This window comes from Ranitomeya variabilis, chromosome 4, assembly GCF_051348905.1.
Source record: "Ranitomeya variabilis isolate aRanVar5 chromosome 4, aRanVar5.hap1, whole genome shotgun sequence".
Taxonomy (NCBI): Eukaryota; Metazoa; Chordata; class Amphibia; order Anura; family Dendrobatidae; genus Ranitomeya; species Ranitomeya variabilis.
The window spans coordinates 429,131,640-429,149,892 of record NC_135235.1 but is presented as its reverse complement, the minus strand read 5'-3'; the positions used below and the strand labels follow the sequence as shown (position 1 = coordinate 429,149,892).

Here is an 18,253-nt window from a genome sequence, read left to right as displayed (position 1 = left end):
TAATCAGACGCAGCACAGCCGTCACTCCGGGCCTCCTCTTGCAGCATTATCGTTCCCTGTGCCTGCGCATTAGGTTTTTTTTTTCGGGCGTGTGCAGTTGCGCTGCCTTTTGTACTTACAGCGCAGGCGCCGGGGACGATGATGAAGCTAGAGGAGGCAGCGCCGGCGCGCACAGGCCCTGAGTGACGGCTGTGCTGCGTCTGATTGGGAAGGAAAGACCCGCCTCTCTGGCGATTTCAGGGTATGAGGGGGCACATTTTATAAACGTTTATTTCAACGTGTGCAGGGAGCATAACTAAAAGAGCCACCTTGTCAGAATGCAGCATTTGTGCTGCACAAGGTGGCTCTTTTAGTTACAAACGCCTGAGGGGGGTGACAGGTTCCCTTTAAAGGGAATCAGTCACATCATTTGTAGTATATAAAATGTCCCCAGTATGTTGTTAGTGATGCAATGTGCATCACTAAGACATTTTTTCCATTGTAATCCTTATCAGAAAGCACTTTATATAGTTAAATCTTACCTGCTCGTTTAGTCATGGGGTGTGTTTCATTGCATTCAGTCAGGGTTGTCCCCATCCATGCAATTTGAGTTATGTTTGGTGGTTTTCGCCGACATCACTGTATATCCCGCTCCTGCGCAGTTTATGGTGTTGCCGTTCTTGCGCAGTGTATATTGGGGGTGCCACACTTGCGCAATATGTAATTGGGGTGCTGTGATTGCACATTGTCTGTCGGTGAGCCGCGCATCCGACGTGTCAAGCGGCTCCCCGCGCACTGAAGCTGTTTGTAGTTCCCAGCTTTACTGACTGTGTGCGCATGCGCCAGAGCCGCTGCCTGTCAGTCAGTGAAGCTGGGCAGCACACCCCTATGACTAAACAAGCAGGTAAGATATAACTGTATAAAGTTCTTTTTGGTAAGGATTACAGTGGCAGTTTTAATGGTAACAATGTATTAGTGATGCACATTGCATCCCTAACAACACACTGGGGACACTTTAGATGCTACAAAGGATGAGAAAGGTTCCCTTTAAATGTGAGACTACTGGGACCATGAAAGAACTACTTACGGTAGTCCTGTAATGTCTTTATAGTCCAAGGGAACCAGTTCAGTCTTTGACCAATTTATGTTCAATTCTGAGAAAGCCCCAAATCTCTTTATAGATCTCATTATAATCCGAAGCAAAATTTTTATATTATTGAAAAATAACAGCTTCTCTGCATATAGACCAATCTTTTCTTCATGATTCCCATATTTAAAACCCACTATCCCATTATGTTGTCTAATAATACAAGCTAACGGTTCATTTGCTATAGCAAAATGTGAGGGCGACAGTGGGCAGCCCCGTCTCGTTCCCCTGTAAAGCTCAAGGTTTCCAGAAACCTCTCTGTTTACTCTTATTTTAGCAGTTGATAATAATAATAATCTTCAATTATATAGCGCACACACGCAGCGTTTTACAATTCAACAGTTCATATTCAAGTCATAAGTAACATCTTTAAAGATTATACAAAAATTAAAGCAAAATAATGACAACCCTACAATCTACAATGAGGTGGGGGAGACACAAAGTACAGGGGCTTATTTGTAGTGATGGTCCAGCCATCTTGCGGGAATGGAGATAGATAAGGCTGCATGTTGTCGACAGCCAGTATGTGCGGAGGAGTTTGATTTACTTTATACATCAGCTTAGTCCATTTTACATAGTTAATAGTAATGAGCGAACGTGCTCGGATAACTATTATCTGAGTATCTTGGACGTGCTCAGATAATATATTCGAGTCCCTGCGGCTGCATGTTTTGCGACGTTAGACAGACGCAACACATGCAGAGATGGCCTGTTTGTTTTGCAATTCTCGCATGTGTTGCAGCTAGAATTTATTATCCGAGCATGCACGAGATACTCTGATAACACCTGAGCATGCTTGGATAATATGTTATCCAAGCACGTTTGCTCATCTTTCTTTTGCACAGCACAAATATAACCCAATTTGACACTATCAAATGCTTTGGTGGCATCTAAGGATTAGGCCCCTTTCACACATCAGTTTTTTGCCATCAGTCGCAATCCATCGAATTTTGAAAAAAATGGATCCGGCGACTGATGCCGCCGGATCCGTTTTCTTCTCATAGACTTGTATTAGCGACGGATTGCAACAGATGGCCTCACATTTCATTTGTCGTTCGCCGGATCCGTCGAAAATTGTTTGTCCGGCGGCCGGAGACGACGGACAAAGTTATGTTTTTTGTGTACGTCGAAAAAACGGACAGTGACGGATCCGCCGATGTCCGTCATTTGCTAGAATGTAAGCCTATGGCGCTGGATCCATCAAATGACGGGATCTGGCTACAGATTACGGTTTTTTTAACTGCATGCGCCGATCCAATTAGCCAGATGCGCTAGTCGGATCCGTCCAAAAAACAGATCTGTCGCATCAGTTTTTCACAATCTATGACTGACTGTAAAAAACTGATGTGTGAAAGGGGCCAAAGACGCCCTTCCGACTAGGATCCCCCTGTGCCGCTTGCAAATCTAAAAAAAAAAAAAACTACTACTCAGGTGTATGGCAGTTGACTTAGAGGGCATAAAGCCAGCCTGGTCTGATTCAATAACTACTAATTCAGGAGGCCAGCATTTTAGCCAATATCTTAACATCTGTTGTCAGCAATGAGATAGGCCTGTAAGAGTCAGGTGGTTCTCTATCTTTTCCATTCTTCGGCAGAACAGCTATTACCGCTTCATATAACTACTTTGGTACACCCCTGATAAAAATGCATTATTAATAATTTCCAGATAGTTCGGTAACTATTATTTCTTCCTCAAAATGTTTCTTCCTCAAAATGTTTATAGATTTCTGTCGGAAGGCCATGCGATCCTGCGGCCTTACACTTAGCCATTTTCCCAGCAGCCTGACAAATTTCTTCCAAGGAAATTGGGTGATATAAAAGAACTGTATCATTATCTTCCAGACAAGGGAGAGTTGTCGCTGAGAGGTAATCCATTATATCATCTTGTGAGGAATTAATTTTAGACAAATATAGATTAGAAAAGAAGCTATAAAAGACATTTCGTATTTCCGGGGTCCTGCCGCCCATATTGCACACAACATTCCTCATTCGATAGCATTTTCTTTTTCGGCCTTGGCCATCTTTGCAAGTAACCGACTTGTGGCCTCGCTCTCCTCATACAATTTCTGGTTTAAAAACATACGATGATTATCGGCCTGATCTGGAACCGAGTGCAATCACTCTGCTTCGCTGGGTAAATTATGGAATATTACAACCCAAGTGTCCTCATTCTTCTTTTAATGTCTATGTACATTCCGCAGAGAAGTCTGTAAAAAAGGACACTCTCTGCCATCCAACTGATATGTCCTGTTTCTCCCATGCCTTCCTTGGTATGATATCCCGATTTTTATAATGTAAGATTTTAATCAGGATAGGACTAGGAGGTCTGCAACTGCGCTGGGTCTCATGGGAAACCTGTGGGCCATTTTCACTGCAAACAGAGGAGGATTTCTTTGCCAAAAGGTATCTAGAAGCCACTTTTCAAAAAAAGCCATCTGGGTCTCTCCCCTCCACTTCTTCAGGGACACCCACCAGCCTGATATTACACCGCAGGTGATTTCCCAGATCATCAGTCTTGGCCATTTAAGTGGAAACTACCCCTAAGTCACTAACTCTCCCCTCCACAGCCATTTTTTGCATATCGTGCCAGATTGTCAGAATGGTCTCTTGAATATAGCCTGCCTGGCTTGTTAACGTGGCCAGTGTGGAATTACATTTGTTAACAGCATTCAAAACATCAGTTACAGATGGTGGATTTTACATCAAGGCTGCTCTCTGCGTGCTTGGAAATCAGCTCTATGATATCTTGCACCTGGGAGTTTGATGCAGTGCCGTGGGGATTTCCTCCTCGTCAACTAATGCAACAAATCTAGATCCTATTGGGGACATTATGTTGTTCCCCTGTGTGCCAGTCACTAACCTCAGTTTTTGTGGGCTTTGGGTGAATGCTCTATGAGTGTATTGCTCCAGTCTGGCTGCTACCTCTCCTTCTACATCTCTGCCTCCGGACACAGGACACACTGGCACCATTTTGGATGCCTGATGGCACTGCTCTGTGCTCCTTGCTGACCTTTCTGCTTCTGCTCATCTTCACCACAACAGCCTGGAAAAAGCACTTCCAGCCTACAGGATCCGTCAGCCACCATGGAGGAGTCTTTTCTCCCCGAAATTGTGCCTCAGGATGTATCTTAAAGGATGAATGCAGCGGAAACTCCCTTTTCAATGAATGCATACTAGGCCATGCCTCATGGTAGGATACTTTTAATCAAGACAGTTTGAATTCACATAGATACATTGAGAAATAAAGATACGGTAATAATAATAATCTCTTATTTATATAGCGCCAACATATTCCGCAGCGCTTTACAGTTGGCACACATTATCATCGCTGTCCCCGATGGGGCTCACAATCAGTATGTCTTTGGAATGTGGGAGGAAACTGGAGGAAACTCACGCAAACAAGTGGAGGACATACAAACTCCTTGCAGATGTTGTCCTTGGTGGGATGGCTGTATTGCAAGTACATTGGCAGTACACTTTTATTCTTTACCAATACCCTGAAATTTCACTCCTATTTTTGTTTAGGATCTCATTCTTATTCGTATCTGAGTAAAGCTTCTTGTGTGAATGAGTCCTTACATGTACAGTGATGAGGCTTAATGTAGCAATAAGGGATTTTTTCAATCACTGTGCAGGCAATTTAATTTTTTTATGAAGTCTAATAGCGTGATTTGTTTTTGGCTGATAATTCCTGTCATGTCTCTACCCACATCGTCCTTTCATGTAGGATTTGAGAAGAGATCTTGCTTTTATAGTTTGTGTGAATGGTTTCCGTCTAGACAGGTTAGCAGTCTTCCTTTGACAAAGCCATGAGAAGATAATAATGTATACATCCTAGCATATAACCCAAATAGGAAGGATTTAATCCTCATATAGGCGCACTCTATTACACTAGCGTGCCAAGGTCGTGCAAACTGCTGGATTATCTCATTTCATAGATTATTGTTAATGTTCAAAATATTGGTCCTACCGGAATCACGATCATGCTGATTCTGTATAGTTTCTCCACTGTATATTTTATTGCTCAGATCTGAATATTTTTTGTCTTTTGATGAAACCTTGTTGATTGATCTGACTTTTTAGTTTGAGATTAACTGGAATCTCATAACTAGTTCTGTTTCTGGTAATCTATGGTGCCAATTGTCAAGGCTGCAAAGGGGTTGTTCGGGCATATAATATAGATGACCTATATATCTATATTACATTGGTGGATGTTCAACACCTGGCACCCACGCTGATCAGATGTTATTAACTCCAGTGGTGGCCGAATGTAATAATTAAATGGCACTGAAGAGCGCAGCTCCATTCAGTGTGTATCCGCCTCTTCTGGGTACCTCTGATCAACTCCTAGTTAGCAGGATATGGCTGTCTGAAAGAGTTGTGCTCATGATACAATTTTACCAAACATGGGCTAGAAATGACATAAGTGTAAGTAGCTTTGATCACAAATCCCAATAACTTAGACATTCTCCATTTATATGATTTAGGATATATGGGAACCGCCATGGGCCGTTCATCAACACCATACAGTCTAAAAACCCTGTACATGAGGATTAAATCACTATTTGGCTACATTATGTTAAGTTACAACTTGAATCCTCTCTATTGATGTAGTTTTTACATATAATATGCAATGGTTTTCCTCATCAATGAGCCTCTACTAACTAACACATGAAAAATGAGACTGAACTGTGGCATTTAAGTTTGCAGGACAGGATAATTAATCTAATGTCTGCTTCGTGGTTAATTTTTCAGGTTGTTCTCCGCATCCTGTTCCCTGACCGATGTGTCCTGCAAGGTTTTTTCCGTGTATCAGAAACAAGTATGTGACTATCTTTCTAAACATTCCTCTTCCACTTATTTATTTACATTATATTACATTACATTACAGACATCTCTCCATGTAAGTGCCGCTCATTACTACTGTTTACATCTTGTTCCATCACATTGTCGTCTTGTATTTTTACAGGGTGTTTTGCCCTACACAATGTAGTTGAAGGATCTATGTGTAATGGTATTTGTACGCAGGCACGGTTGTGGATTATAACTTGTATATATACAACTAATTGTGGTTGTCCCTGCTTCTTAGCAGTCACCTTGCAAACATTGCTGTTTTTTGTTTACTATTTTATCATTTGAATAAAAAGATTTTTTAGTGCAGATTGGCACTTTATACTATTTCCTCTGTGTGTGTGTTTATAGTACAATTAGTTTTTTGTGCCTTGGAGATTTGATATGGGTTCAGTGGTGTAGTTATGAAGGTTTTTTCCGTGTATCAGAAACAAGTATGTGACTATCTTTCTAAACATTCCTCTTCCACTTATTTATTTACACTTTAAATGCTGATTGTTATTCATTTTCTTGTACAGTTGGAGCAGTGCGGGAATTTGTGACAAACCATCTGGAAGAACCTGAGATCCCATTCTACCTCTGTATGTCAACACCATCACTTGTGATCCTAGTGCTTCTAACAATATGCTCATATACAATTTAGTCATAGGTAGTGTAGTAATAATATGCCATAGTGCTAAGCTGGAGCCTTTCCACTTTGCTACAAGTGACGGTACATGATTGTTAGGCATCCACCTCACTCCAGCATGGTCATGACAGGCAGGTGAGAGGGTGTAGAAGGTCAGTACAAAAGAATAGAGTTGAACTGTCATAGGTGACTAATCATAGAGAACAGACTGTGTCTAGAAAAGATTATAATATAATACAAAATAAACTAAATATCCTTACATTTGCCGTCTGCTATTGACAATTGTTTTTTAGTTTTATCCATGTTGTTGCAAATGTGTGATGGAAAATTATCAAAGATTAACTACTGTATTTTTCGGACTATAAGACCCACCAGACCATAAGACGCACCTAGGTTTTAGAGGAGGAAATGGTCAATTCTGTACTTAAGATCACCTATCCTGGTAAATATGGTCCCCTCATCCTTATCCTGCTATGAATGGCCCCATCCTTATTCTGGTATGATTGGCCCCATCCCAGTCCTGGTATGTATGGTCCCATTCTTATTCTGATATGATTGATTGGCCCCATCCTGTTCCTGGTATGATTAATTAGCTCCATAACCTTTCTTTACTCTTACCTCCCTCTGCTCCCTCGCAGTCGCAGCGTCCTGCTATGGTGCCAGTAGCTGCTTAATGCTTGTAAGCAGCGCATGGCAGGGACATCATGCGCTGCTCAAAAGCAGAGCACAGCTGCCGGAATACAGTGCATATTAATTTTTCTCTAGCAGCGGGCACAGGAGTTAGCCGGAGCCGCCGGCTACTGCCTCTGTGACCCGCTGCTCCTCCGATACCGCTCCCCCACCTCCCCACCACAGCCAGAGCCAATATATCCAGATTATAAGACACACCCCCCATTTTCCTCCACATTTTGGGAGGAAAAAAAGTGCGTCTTAGAGTCCCAAAAATACGGTAATTTCTCATAATCAAGAAAAAGGAAGTATAGTAGCAGTTTTTATGTCTGGATTGTATTTTTCTTTTTTTTTTTTTTTTTAAGTAAAGCCGGTGCAGTGAATAACTGATGGTTGTGAGCCCCACTGGCAAGCAGATGACCATAAGCACAGTGACCATAGCAAGGAGAATGTATTGCAAATAACAAAACACATGGCTTTTTCCAGTGCAGCAGACTGATGACGCGGTTTGTGAGTTGGTCACTAGTTTATTAAATTGAGGTGTGTCCTGGGCAGGATATTATATCTATGAGGACAATGTGCCCTATTCAGGCATATAGACTTAAGTTGGCAATAAAAAAACCCAATCTGGAATGTACTTCCCTTTGACTGTACAGAGAAGTACAGGAAAACACTTTGCTAATAAATGTAATGTCATTCTTTTATGCCCCGGGAGCGTGTATTCACTACACCCGCTAGCTACAGAGATGTTATGTTTTCTTTTCAGATGGTTTCAGGTTCCTACACACTAAAATGGACTAGAACGTCTTGCTTTTAAGGATTTATCATCATTCTAACACCCCTTCTTTTAATAATGTAGCCTTATTTTTGTTTTCCTTGTAGTTATTACTCCACCAAGAACCGAGTTGGATGAATCCCTTACCCTTTTCCAGGTGTGTGATTTTTCAGGTAGTACTGTTGCTATTTCCAGTATATCTAGCCATGCATGGCAACAAATCTTCAGCCATCCACACAGGTAATTAAACTATTCTGTCAACATCACTGGAAATCCACACTCACATCATTGCAGCGTGATATTGTGGCTGTTGAAATCATCACTTTACATGTCTAATTTTAAAACTATATACAGTATGCAAAGGTTTTTACCTATTTTGTTACATTACAATCTGTGTTTTAAATATTTTTGTAATCCGATTTGCGTGTGATACATCAGCAGTAAATAGTCTACGTTGGTGAGGTGAAGTGAAAAGTAGGCATAAATTAAATTTATGGGATCAAATAACTAAAAATTTTGCATGTGCATATGTATTCACCCCTTTTCCTTTAAAGCCCCTAAAAAATTCTGGTGCAAGCAATTACCTTCATAAGTCACATGTGTAGTGAAAGAAAATCCACCAGTGTGCAATCTAAGTGACACATGGTCAGTCAGTATATACACACATCTTTTCTGAAAGGCTACAAAGGTTGCAACACCATTAAATAAGAGGCACCATTAACCAAACAACACCATGAAGACCAAGGACATCTCCAAACAAGTCAGGGACAAAATTGTTGAGAAGTACAAGACAGGATTGGGTTATATGAAAAATTTCCTGATCCCCGGAGCACCATCAAATCCATCAACAAATCTGCCAAGAGAGGGCCACCCACCAAAACTATCAGCCCTGGCAAGGAGGGCATTAATCAGATAGGCAGCACAGAGCCCAAAAGTAACCCTGAAGGAGCTGCAGCATTCCCAAGCAGAGATGGGAGTATCAGTCTATACGACAACAATAAGCTGTACACTCCATAGAAGTGACCTTTATGGAAGATTGGCTAGAAATAAGCATTTACTTACAATGTAAGGCTCGTTTTGAGTTTGCCAAAATATGGGAGACTCCCCAATTGTTTGGAGGAAGGTGCTGTATTCAGATAAGACCAAAATTTAACTTTTTGACCACCAAGGTAAATGCTATGTCTGGCACCAAACAAACACCGCTCATCACCCCTAGAACACCATCCCCACAGTGAAACATGGTGGTGGCAGCAACATGCTGTGGGGGACAGGGAAAATGGTTAGAGTCAAGGGGAAGATAAATGGTGCAAACTACAGGAATATTCTTCAGCAAAACCTGTTTGTCTGTCAGTGATTTGAGACAGGGAGACAGGGTCAGAGGATCATCTTCCACCAGGGCAATAACCCAAAGCATACTGCTAAAGCAACACTTCAGTGGTTTAAGGGAAACATTGTAAATGTTTTGGAGTGGCCTCGTCAAAGCCAGTCCTTAATGTAATTGAGAATCCGTGGTCAGGCTTGAAGATTGCTGTTCACTAGAGGAAACCATCTAACTTGAAGGAGCTGGTTCAGTTTTGTCTTGAGGAATGGGTGATCCCAGTGCCAAGATGTGGAAAGCTCATAGAAACTTATCCAAACTGACTTGCAGCTGTAATTGCCAGAAAAGGAGGCTCTACAAAGTACTTCTTTCAGTGGGGTGAATAGTTATGTACATTGAAGTGTTCAGTTATTTTGTCCTATTTCTTGTTTGCTTCACAAAAAAAAGAAAACCAAATGTACACAGTTATTGGCATATTCTATACATGAACATTGATACAAACCCTCAAAAGAACCAGTAGGATTCCAGGTTGTGAGGTAGCAAAACATGAAAACTGCCAAGAGAGGTGAATACTTTCGCAAGCTACTGTATGTTGGGAAATTACAAAATGATTTTTAAGATTTTTTGATCATCTTTGGGTATGGGAGATAAAAACAAATAATGTGAAAGCATGGTAATCTTTAGTAAGGGTACCGTTACACTAAACGACTTACCAACGATCACGACCAGCGATGCGATCGTTGGTAAGTCGTTGTGTGGTCGCTGGGGAGCTGTCACACAGACAGCTCTCTCCAGCGACCAACGATCAGGGGAACGATTTCGGCATCGTTGAAACTGTCTTCAACGATGCCGAAGTCCCCCTGCAGCACCCGGGTAACCAGGGTAAACATCGGGTTACTAAGCGCAGGGCCGCGCTTAGTAACCCGATATTTACCCTGGTTACCATTGTAAAAGTAAAAAAACCCCACTACATACTCACCTTCTGATGTCTGTCACGTCCCCCGGCGTCCACAGAGTTACGCGCTGCTGCCGAGAGCTTCCTGCACTGACTGAATGTGTCAGCGCCGGCAGCAGCGGTGACGTCACCGCTGTGCTCTGCTTTACGGCCGGCCGGCGCTGACACATTCAGTGCAGGGAAGCCGCCGGCGGGGGACGTGACAGACATCAGAAGGTGAGTATGTAGTGTTTTTTTTTTACTTTTACAATGGTAACCAGGGTAAATATCGGGTTACTAAGCGCGGCCCTGCGCTTAGTAACCCGATATTTACCCTGGTTACAAGTGAAGACATCGCTGGATCGGTGTCACACACACCGATCCAGCGATGACAGCAGGTGATCAGCGACGAAATAAAGTTCTGGACTTCTAGCTCCAACCAGCGATATCACAGCGGGATACAGATCGCTGCTGCGTGTCAAACACAACGAGCTCGCTATCCAGGACGCTGCAACGTCACGGATCGTCGTCGTTCTCGCTGCAAAGTCGCTTAGTGTGACGGTACCTTAAGATGTGTAAAGGTGTATAGGACAAGGAAAGGGACTGTCAGGAGACCGAAACATCAGTATGCATGTCATTCCGACAAACAATGAATAGTGAAATGCTAAAAGTTGTTGATGTTGAAGGGTATCTGAGATCCTGAAGACAAAAGAAAAAATCCAGCTCACCATAGTTGTAGTCCCTGGAGGCTCGGAGCACGGAAACACTGTGTCAAGGCGTGAGGAATGCAGGAAATAGAAAAAAATCCAGCTCAACGAGGTGGTGAAAAAGCAAAGTCTTGGTACTTTATTCACTTCATATCAAAAAATAGAGGATAAAACAACAGCACAATATAATTAAAAACACTATCTACGCGTTTCTGGTGACATAGCACCCTTAGTCATGACTAAGGGTGCTATGTCACCAGAAACGCGTAGATAGTGTTTTTAATTATATTGTGCTGTTGTTTTATCCTCTATTTTTTGATATGAAGTGAATAAAGTACCAAGACTTTGCTTTTTCACCACCTCGTTGAGCTGGATTTTTTTCTATTTCCTGTATCTGAGATCCTACAGAATTTTTCCAGAGGGAGGAAGTTGGATAAAATAAGAAAAGAGCTTGTATGCTCCAGATAAATCACCCGCCGATTCAGTTCCCAGTCAGTCTTTGATTGACAGCACCGATGACATCCTGTCTACCCACATCACTTTTACAGCCAATCACTGGCATCAGCAAAGTATGACATGAAACCACTGAGGCCAATGATTGGTGGTAGCGGTCACGTAAGTAGATGAGATGTCACTGCTGCAGCCAAGTAAACAAAGATTAATGGGGCATATCAGATCAGCAGGCTGTTTAAGAGATAATTATAGTTATTTCTTATCTAGTAACTTTTTTTTCCCTCTGGACACATTTTGTAAGATTTCAGAAAGCCTTTAATGAGTGAGTTATGGTATTGCTCCTAATATGAAGCTAACATATTTTACAGACGGAATAGGTAATAATTACCAGCGAACGGATGTAGTAGCATGGTGTAGCTTATATTATTATTGACCTGTCCACTGTAATCCTGCTTGTTTTATAGGATTCCTTCATACCTGCATCATATACTTCAGATCGTTTTTCCTATAAGCTGGATGCAAGATCTTCTTTGTGCATCCTATACCCTTTTGGTCATTCTATATATGATCAGTTTACTGTGTGGGTTTCTCCATCCTCCTCTACAGTAGTAACCTGAGACCCCTGCTTGTGTGTTCAGCCTGGAGTCGGTTCCTGGGAGGAGAGGGGGCTCTGAGCTCTTGGCAGCTTGTGAAGGGGTCTTTCTTCTCTGTAACGTTCCGGCAGCGGAGCCTCTCCTGCCTCAAACTTTCATCTTGCTGGCAGCCCTGTTATTCTTGGCTGGCTTTCCATGACTGCTGTTCCTAATAGAGGCGCTTCCACTGAACCTTAAACTACTCAATAAAAGTGTCACCGGTGGAGGGAGGTCTTTCCCCAGGGCTCAGAGGGCAATAAGACACATCCTGTCGTGATGAAGATTGTGTATGTTGCTGGAAGAGGGTACTTAGATCTGAAGGAGGACTGCTCATGTGTGATTTCAGTCTCACTGGTGATGGGTGTTTTTTTTTTCCATGTGGAAAAGTTATCAGCCTTTTAAACTTGTTCTGATCAGAAGGAAAAGAGTTGTGTAGATTTCCTCCTCTATATGTCTCTAAGCAGAAACCAAATTTATATATTTTATTGCATCTGTCAGATTTTTACATGATTTATGTAGATGGTAATCGATTCATATATATTCCCCAAAAAAGGGCACTCCTGGCAGGGGATGCCAAGCCTCAAGGTGATTGTGAAGAAGATATTATATATACTGTCAGAAATATTTCTCATATATACTGAAGCAACCCCATTTTTTGACAGGTTATGCCCTACTTCCATGTACACTCTTTGGCTTTCTACCCTTCACCCTCCAGCTCGTTTTCACCTTCCTAACCAAGCCAAATTTAACAATTCTGACCAGTGTCACTTTATGTGGAAATAACTCTGGAATGCTTCAACATATCCCAATTATTCTGAGAATTTTTTCATGACGTATTGTATTTTATATTAGTGGTACATTTTGGTCAAAATGATTTGCGTTTATGAAAATATCGAACGCTTAAAAAAAAAAGTGAAAATGTTTAAATTTTCAAACTTCTAATTTTGATACTGCACAAAACAGATAAAGAACATTTACCATATGTCTTCTTTACTACAGCATAATTTTTTGAAACCGTAGAAGAAAAGTTAGAAGGGATGAAAGTTGATCAGCAATTTTTCAATTTTGGCAACAAATTTAGAACACCAAGTTTTAGGGATCACATCTCTTTTGAAGTGACTTTGAGGGACCTACAATGGGGAAAAAAAGTATTTAGTCAGCCACCAATTGTGCAAGTTCTCCCACTTAAAAAGATGAGAGAGGCCTGTAAATAACATCATAGGTAGACCACAACTATGAGAGTCAAAATGAGAAAACAAATCCAGAAAATCACCTTGTCTGAGTTGGCAAGATTTATTTTGCAAACTATGGTGGAAAAATAAGTATTTGGTCACCTAAAAACATGAAAGATTTCTGGCTCTCGCAGACCTGTAACTTATTCTTTAAGAGGCTCCTCTGTCCTCCACTCATTTCCTGTAGTAATGGCACCTGTTTGAAATTGTTATTAGTATAAAAGACACCTGTCCACAACCTCAAACAGTCACACTCCAAACTCCACTATGGTGAAGACCAAAGAGCTGTCGAAGGACACCAGAAACAAAATTGTAGTCCTGCACCAGGCTGGGAAGACTGAATCTGCAATAGGCAAGCAGATTGGTGTGATGAAATCATCTGTGGGAGCAATAATGAGAAAATGGAAGACATAAGATAATCTCCCTCGATTTGGGGCTCCATGCAAGATCTCACCCCGTGGGGTCAAAATAAGCACAAGAACAGTGAGCAAAAATCTCAGAACCACACAGGGGAACCTAGTGAATGACCTGCATAGAGCTGGAACAACCGTAACAAAGGCTACCATCAGTAACAAACTACGCCGCAAGGGACTCAGATCCTGCAGTGCCAGACGTGTCCCCTTGCTTAAGCCAGTATATGTCCAGGCCCATCTGAAGTTTGCTAGAGAGCATTTGGATTATCCAGAAGAGTATTGGGAGAATGTCATATGGTTTGATGAAACCAAAGTAGAACTGTTTGGTAGAAACAAAACTCGTTGTGTTTGGAGGAGACAGAATGCTGAGTTGCATCCAGAGAACACCATACGTATTTAGTACGCATAGTAAATTAGGAACAAGGACAGATGCAGTCTTAGAATCCAATAAAAACACTTTTTATTAATAATCAATATAAAAAATACAAAAAAGAACTATACAAACAGTGTACAGTGAGGCTAGCAGATGGTAAAAAAGTGCCAAAGGCAACATGCAAAACGATAGCCCAAGGTATGGTAGATCCCACTGGAAGTTCAGCTGTAGCTCATCGGTATATGATAATGTATAACACATGTCCAAGCTAATATATAATACAGATAGATAGCAGCACTAACCTATATATCTCTATATCTCACACAAACGGTAAGCAGTAATATGACCATAGACATGTGAAAATGGTAGAGTGTGCATATCACCTGATGGGGTGGTTCGGTGACCCTGTGTTGGTCCAGGCCGTTTACATCAGGTGATATGCACACTCTACCATTTTCACATGTCTAGGGTCATATTACTGCTTACCGTTTGTGTGAGATATAGAGATATATAGGTTAGTTCTGCTATCTATCTGTATTATATATTAGCTTTGACATGTTATACATTATCTTATACCGATGAGCTACATCTGGACTTCCAGTGGGATCTACCATACCTTGGGCTATCGTTTTGCATGTTGCCTTTGGCACTTTTTTACCATCTGCTAGCCTCACTGTACACTGTTTGTTTGGTTCTTTTTTGTATTTTTTATATTGATTATTAATAAAAAGTGTTTTTATTGGATTCTAAGACTGCATCTGTCCTTGTTCCTAATTAACAAAATATTGAGATTAACTTTTGTTAATGAACAAATACTTATTTTACACCATAATTTGCAAAATAAATCTTGCCAAATCAGACAAGGTGATTTTCTGGATTTGTTTTCTCATTTTGTTGTGTTCTACCTATGATGTCAATTACAGGCCTCTCTCATCTTTTTAACCCCCTTCTGCCAGCTGACGGAATAGTACGCCAGCTGGCAGTATCCCCCGCTTTGAGTTGGGCTCCGACGGTGAGCCCACCTCAAAGCAGTGATATGTCAGCGCAATGGGCGCGAGCGGAATCACGATCCGCCCGCGCCCGTTAACTAGTTAAATGCCGCTGTCAAACTCTGACAGCGGCATTTAACACGCGCTCCCGGCCGCACGGCTGGAAGTACTCGCACCGCTGACACCTGTCATGTGATCGGGGGTCATCACAACCATCGGGTCATCGGGTTACCATCACAACCATAGGTCTCCTTGAGACCTCTATGGTTGTTGATGGCAGATTGCTATGAGCGCCACCCTGTGATCAGTGCTCACAGCAAGGCTGCAATTCTGCTGCATAGAGGTGATCTGTGCATCACCTCTATGGAACAGAGGCGATCGAGTAGTGCATGCTTCTTGCCTCCCATGGAGGCTATTGAAGCATGCCAAAATAAAAATGTGTTTAAAAATATAAAAAAAATATAAAAGTTCAAATCACCCCCCTTTCGCCCCAATCAAAATAAAACAATTAAAAAAAAATCAAACCTACACATATTTGGTATCGCCGAGTTCAGAATCGCCCGATCTATCAATAAAAAAAAAAGAATTAACCTAATCGCTAAACGGCGTAGCGAGAAAAAAAATCAAAACGCCAAAATAATGGTTTTTTGGTCGCCGCGACATTGCATTAAAATGCAATAATGGGCTATCAAAAGAACTTATATACACCAAAATGGTATCATTAAAAACATCAGCTTGGCACTCAAAAAAATAAGCCCTCACCCGACCCCAGATCACAAAAAATGGAGACGCTACCGTTATCGGAAAATTGCGCAATTTTTATTTATTTTTTTTAAAGCAAACTTTGGAATTTTTTTTTCCACTTAGATAAAAGAGAACCTAGACATGTTTGATGTCTATGAACTCCTAATGGCCTGGAGAATCATAATGGCATTTAGTGAACCTAGCAAAAAAGCCAAACAAAAAAACAAGTGTGGGATTGCACTTTTTTTTGCAATTTCATCGCACTTGGAATTTTTTCTCCCGTTTTCTGTTACACGACATGGTAAAACCAATGGTATTGTTCAAAACTACAACTCATCCCGCAAAAAATAAGCCCTCACGTGGCCATATTGACGGAAAAATAAAAAAGTTATGGCTCTGGAAAGAAGGGGAGCAAAAAACAAAGCTCCGGGGTGAAGGAGTTAAGTGGGAGATCTTGCACAATTGGTGGCTGACTAAATACTTTTTTTCCCCACTGTGTGTGACAGAAGATACCTAAAAGTGACACTATGTTAAAAACTGCACCCCTCTAAACCACGTTGAAGCACTTTATCAACTCTTTAGGTGCTTTACAGGAATTAAAGCAATGTCGAAGAAATAAATGAACATTTTAATTTTTCCCACAAAATTGTTACTTTTGCCCCCAATTTTTAATTTACTCAAGAGAGAAAATGGACTAAGTATTTTGGTGTTCAATTTCTCCTTAATACGCCGATACTCTATATGTGGTGGAAAACTACTGTTTGGGTGCACAGCAGGGCTCGGAATGGAAGGAGCACCAGAATAGACAGTGGATGCCATGTCACGTTTGTAGGGGTATTCCTCACGGTTTTGGAAACTACACCCCTTAAGAATTTTTATCTAGTTGTGTGATGAGAACCTTGATCCCACAGATGCTTCACAGAATTTTATAACGTTGAGCCGTGAAAATGAAAAAATACACTTTTCCCACAAAAATGTTGCTTTTGCCCCAAATTTTTCATTTTCACAAGGGTAACAGGAGAAGATAGCCAGTTCAATTTTTTGTGCTATTTTCTCTGAGTACATCGATACCCCATAAGTGGTGGAAAACTACTGTTTGGGTGGTCGTCAGGGCTTAGAAAGGAAGGAGCTCTGTTTGAATTTTGGAGCGCCATTTTGGCTGGAATAGATTGAAGACGTCATGTCACATTTGACGAGCCCCTGACATGCCAAAACAGGAGAAACCCACACAAGTGACCACAATTTGTAAACTACATCTTTCGAGGAATTCATCTATGGGTGTAGTGAGCATTTTTAACACTCGGGCAATTCACAGAATTGTATAACATTAAGCTGGGTAAATTGAAAATTATTATTATTTATTTATTTATATAGCACCATTAATTCCATGGTGCTGTACATGAGAAAGGGGTTACATACAGGGTTATAGATATAATTTACAGTACATAAATTTATGATGACAGACTGGTACAGAGGGGAGAGGACCCTGTCCTTGCGGACTTACATTCTACGGGATACTGGGGAAGAGACAGAAGGTCGGGGGTACAGCAGCTCTGGTGGTGGTGAGGCGGCAGCTCTGGTGGTTGGTTATGCGGCAGCTCGGGTTGTTGGTAAGGCGGCAGAATGGTTATTGCAGGCTGTAGGCTTTCCTGAAGAGATGGGTTTTCAGGTTCCGTCTGAAGGATCCGAGGGTGGTGGATAATCTGATGTGTTGAGGTGTGGAATTCCAGGGGATGGGGGATATTCGGGAGAAATCTTGGAAGCAGTTGTGTGAGGAACGAATAAGTGTGAAGGAGAGTAGGAGGTCTTGGGAGGATCAAAGATTACGTGAGGGAAGATAGTGGGAGATTAGCTCAGAGATATAGGGAGGGGACAGGTTGTGGATGGCTTTGTAGATCAGTGTTAGTAGTTTGAACTGGATTTGTTGGGGAATTGGGAGCCAGGAAATGGATTTGCAGAGGGGAGAAGCAGGGGAGTAGCGAGGAGAGAGGTGGATTAGCCTGGCAGCAGAGTTGAGGACAGACTGGAGCGGTGCAAGAGAGTTAGCGGGTAGGCCACAGAGGAGGGTGTTGCAGTAATTGAGGCGGAAGATGATGAGGGCATGCACAAGAGTTTTAGTAGATTGTGGGGTAAGGAAGGGATGGATTCTGGCAATATTTTTGAGTTGGAGGCGACAGGAGGTGGCAAGAGTTTGGACGTGCGGTTTGAAGGACAGGGCAGAGCCGAGAGTTTCCCCGAGGCAGCGGATTTCAGATGCGGGAGAGAGCGTGATGCCATTTACCATAATAGATAGATTAGGTAGGGGGATACGCAAGATGGGGGAAAGATGATGAGTTCGGTTTTGTCTACATTGAGTTTTAGGAAGCGAGAGTTGAAGAAGAATATGGCTGCTAGACACTCTGGGATTCTG

At 41.8% G+C, this 18,253-nt stretch overlaps 1 protein-coding gene across 1 annotated transcript in view; it reads left to right on the top strand.

The window, feature by feature from the left end:
• ASPSCR1 (ASPSCR1 tether for SLC2A4, UBX domain containing) overlaps positions 1–18,253 on the top strand; it is a 99,630-nt gene that overhangs the window by 49,778 nt on the left and 31,599 nt on the right. Inside the window, exons 10-12 of the mRNA XM_077251411.1 lie at positions 5,881–5,947; positions 6,495–6,557; positions 8,156–8,205. Coding sequence (XP_077107526.1) covers positions 5,881–5,947; positions 6,495–6,557; positions 8,156–8,205 — 180 coding nt within the window. The remainder of the gene's footprint in view (positions 1–5,880; positions 5,948–6,494; positions 6,558–8,155; positions 8,206–18,253) is intronic.